General features: G+C 40.9%; 1 protein-coding gene across 6 annotated transcripts in view; it reads right to left on the bottom strand.

Annotated features, from left to right (window-relative positions):
- Positions 1–700: 700 nt before the first annotated feature.
- The window catches only part of SNX14 (sorting nexin 14), a 45,171-nt gene continuing 41,425 nt past the window's right edge, over positions 701–4,446 (bottom strand). For all 6 annotated transcript variants that reach the window (XM_041412286.1, XM_041412283.1, XM_041412285.1 and 3 more), the window contains 2 exons: positions 4,217–4,273; positions 701–1,447 (listed from right to left, as the gene is read on the bottom strand). In XM_041412286.1, the coding sequence (XP_041268220.1) occupies positions 1,409–1,447; positions 4,217–4,273 (96 nt within the window). In that variant the 3' untranslated portion in view covers positions 701–1,408. The remainder of the gene's footprint in view (positions 1,448–4,216; positions 4,274–4,446) is intronic.

The raw sequence follows: 4,446 nt of genomic DNA, 5'->3' as shown, positions 1-4,446 counted from the left end.
CCTTGGAAAGCTCACTATGCTCTTTTTTAAGACTGAAGCTACTTGCCTCTTCCATTCATTGCTCCTTGAAATCAGAAGGAGAAGGGGCATTAAGATAAACTTTCAGGATGCTGAAATTTAAAGACCCCATTCACTTCCACATCCATTCAAGGGCTGTGCCTGAAAGGCTCTGGACTACACAGCTGTATTAGGTAAGGGGTGTAGAACAGGGAGACAACAACTGACCTTGTCACACTGGGAGTTATGCCCTGGCATTGATGATTTGCCACTTCTACCCCCCAAGTTGTTCATTTACAGAACGGTCTTCCCTCATCAACATCAAACCAGTAACAGAGAGGGCACTGATGGACAGAGCTGTGCCTGCACACAGACTGTGAGAGTTGCAACAACTGCTTTGGCAGAGCCAGAAAGGAGAGAAACAACACTTTTACCTTCCTTTGGCAAACAGAAGGGAAAGGTTTGCAACAGTAATACAGACGAATTATACTGACAAAGAACACCCATGCTGCATTAGATTGGTGTGTTTGTAGAAAATGGGTGTTTGAAAAGAAAAAAAATGAAGGAATGCCTATTAAAGCATCTCTGTATTGTTCTGCGAGTAAAACTTGTTATAAACCCACACATAGAAGTCCTTTTCAAAATGTCTTTTATAAAGGCTGGGTCAACAAATCAAGACTTACAGAGAAAAATCTTCCACACGTTTTTATATGAATGAATTTTTATAAAATGCTGTGAACAGACTCACATCCTCTTTTCTAAGCCTGTAAAGAGGATGTCAGAAAAAAACCCACAAAGCCAGATAAGAAACTGCGTTAAAATTTCTTTTCACATCCGTTATTATTTTTAGAGGGCTTTAGATTTGCAGGTCAGGTGTTAAAAAGACTGAATTACAAATGTGACTTTCCATGCTCACAGAAAGATGAAGGCTAAAGACAGTTCTGAGATTAATTATTTATATCCAATAGATTTAATCATATACCTTTGTTTGGAAAAAAAAAGTATTTGTTAAGACACTTTAAAATAACTTAATGGGAGTATTCTACAACTTCTTCCAAACAATTTTTCTACATATACTTTCAGGAAGACATCCAGTAATTGCTCTTTTAGCAAAGCATAAGTTGGCTGATTGCCCAGCTGTCTTTTTTGATGTCATCCTGTAATTTCATTCACTGAGAGATTTTGGTGAAATTAATTAGACTTTTACTGGTAATAGCTAAAACAAGTTTTTAAATTAAAAGTACAAATATTTTATTTACTTGCAATTGGTATTAAATTTTAATATCTTTATTGCATAAAGGTATTTTTTGAACTTAAATTTTATGTTATTTACAACAAAATATACAAGGCAATGTTAAAATGTCACATGTCCTTTTACAGCAGTGCACAGCAGATCCTACTGGGTGTCCACTCACATCCAACTTGACACAGAGCTTGCTTCCTTTGGACCCTGTTAAACAGGAAAGGGGGGAAATTTACTTATTAAGTTTGAAAATGTGTAATTACATAGAAATGACTGAACTGAGCTGCAATGATTAATGATATCTGAAAACATCCACTTGAAACTAGAGTTAAAAGAATGGAAGGCTACTGGGTTTTAATATGATTTCTCAAAATAGGTGTTTTCTTCTTCCTCTAGAAGTTCTCAACTCCCCCATTACTAACTACTAAATACAGCTTTCCTAACACAGCAATTTTCTGCTCTGGAAATAGTACTGGAGACATATTTTTTCAGTTGGATTTCTTTCCTTACTCTGCCCAGAATGCTTTTTCCCTTTCAGCTGTCCCTTTTCCTTGTATCCTGTCTGACAGACTCCTGAGGGACTGGCTGTACACTGTCTCAGAGGAGCTTTTCAGCTCTTGGAGCTGGCTGGCTTACACATGCTGCCATCAGACAGAGCACACAGAGTGATCCAGCGAATATCCGCACTGGTACGTGCGGCAGGAAATGCCTTCCAGATACCAATCTCAGGAGTGGGAAGCAGACTGACATCCCCACTAAGGAAAATCTTCCCATTTCTCCCATCACTGTTTTCCCTGCCAAAGGAGCAGTGCTCAAAACAAAACTTCTGGGATGCTCAGTTTCCCCTTTACAAGCTGACTGGCCGGAAACATTTTTCCATTCTTCACTGTAACTACAAAAACATTTTGGTATGAAGCAACTTAAAAAGGACCAGTCAAAGCTGAGAGAAAATGCATTGGATTGATTCCCCCCAATACACACATGCATGGATAGCTAAGTAAGAACCAGTCATTACTTTTAAACTTCCCCTCTGCAGTTGTTCAGAAGAAACAATTCTCTTTCCAAGCGGTTTCACAGTGACAAGTGTTTGCAATGATTTTGGGAAAATGTTTTTAGGGCTCAGGATGAAAACCACTGCTATCCCTTGACCCATACACCTCTCCATCTTGCATTTCCCCTCTTAGTGAATAAGTGTTTCTTGATGTTCAGAGGGAACCTCTGGTGTTTCAGTTTGTGCCTGCTGCCACTGGTCTTGTTAGTGGCCACCACTGGTTCTGTGTTCATTGTGCCATGCCCTCAGTATTTACAGACATCGATATGATCCTCTGAGCTTTCTTCTCTAGGCTGAACATTCCCTGCTCTCTAGCCTCTTCTCATAGGAAATATGCTCCAGTTCCTTCATCATCCTCATAGCTCTCCACCAGATTCATTCCAGTAGGTCGATGTCCATCTTGTACTGGGAAGCCCAGACCTAGACACAGCACTCCAGGTGTGGCCTCACCACTACCGAGCAGAGGGGCAGCATCACCTCCCTGGACCTGCTGGCAACACTGCTCCTATTGCAGCCCAGGGTACCATCAGCCCTTTCTTCAACTTTGTGTCTGTCCAGCTAGCTGGCCCCCAGCCCACCCTAGCACCTGGGGCTGTTCTTCCCCAGGATCAGGACTTTGCACTTCCCTTTCTTGAAGTTCATCAGGTTCCTGCCAGTCTATTTCTCCAGCCTGTTTAGGTCCCTTTGGAAGGTAGCATGGTCCTCTGGTGTATCAGCCGCTCCTCCCAGTTTTGTGTCCTCATCAGGCCTTGCACTCTGTCCCATCATCCAGATATTAATGAGGATGTTAAACAGACTGGAGCCACAACTGACCCCTTGGATAACTCCCTCGTTACCGGCCTGCCTCCAACTAGACTTCATTCCATCAATCACCACCCTCTGGGCCTGGCTGGTGCTTTCAAGACTATTTAAATGCCATTCATTTTTTCCACAATCAACTGAAGAAAGACCAGTGTTACAATAAATATATATAATTAGCTGCTGAGATACAAAACCAGTCCAGCTGAGTAAAATAACAGGGCTAAGTCAGGTCTTTTTTTCTGCACTCAAGTTCCCAGGCTACTTCCTTGTTGCCTTGGTCAGCTGTCTGAGCACTGGCTGGAGGAGGGCAGCTACAGAGCTGAAGCACAAAGTAGGTCAGACTTGCTGAGCCAGCCTCATTTCACTGAAAACAATGCAAGTGTCCTGGCTTGTTCCAAGATCTCGTATTTGTTTCTGTTTGTCATGCAAAACAAATCACTGCTGGCACGCCACAGTTCTCAGGCACAGGATTCATGCAATGAACATTTATTGTTAGAGAGGGGGTTTTTAAAATTTGTTTGGGGTTTTGTTTTTTACTAGGTAACTAGCAGGTATTTCCTGCTTGCCATGAAGACCAAACTGTAAAATTGCTATGCAAAAATCTGTCAAGGTTTGATATACACAAGAATAGATATCAGACAGATCCCAAGCTAGTGATATGCATTTATATAGCCACTTCTCTTGTGCAAATTCTTTCTCCTTTATCTGAATAGCTGAAGTTAACATTGCAGTGACCAAATTAGAGGTAAGAAATCCTCCTGCCAGATATTCTCAAGAAAAATGCTGCAGCTTCACCTGAGCTTTGCACACAGAATTCCCTTCCTAAATTGGAAAATTAATAAAATAGAGTGGAGACAAATCAATCAAAGGCACAGAGATCCCAACTGCTGGTTGATCTGTCCAAGTCTCCTGAAAGGCAACTCAGACTTGCTGCATGCTAAACAAATGGGCTCGAGCTGATTTGGAAAGAGCTAATTAGCCAAAATGTAATCCAGATTTCCATTATTTCAACATACTGGAAAACACGTCATTTCCTCCAAAATTAAGAATATTAGTAGTAACAACAGAAAAAATGCACCAGTGACAGACTCAGCAGCAGCTTGAAGAATGGAGTTAGCACATACCTTACTCAGCTCTGGAAAGAGCTCTTGAATTCCAATGTCCAGCAGAACATAAGTTAACTAAAAGAAAATACAGAAAATTAAGGACACTCCAAGGCAAAACTACTGCTTTTTTTTTTTTTTTTGCTTTTTTTTTCTTAATTCTGAGTAAGAGCCCACTACTCTGCTATATCAAACATTCATTTTAGTAAATCCTGTGCCAGGAGGCAGGTTTGTCACACGTTATGAGTTAC

Source organism: Onychostruthus taczanowskii, unplaced genomic scaffold, assembly GCF_017590055.1.
Source record: "Onychostruthus taczanowskii isolate IOZ18803 unplaced genomic scaffold, ASM1759005v1 scaffold39, whole genome shotgun sequence".
NCBI lineage: Eukaryota > Metazoa > Chordata > Aves > Passeriformes > Passeridae > Onychostruthus > Onychostruthus taczanowskii.
The sequence above is the reverse complement of the archived record's forward strand: the minus strand, read 5'-3'. Positions and strand labels throughout refer to the sequence as shown.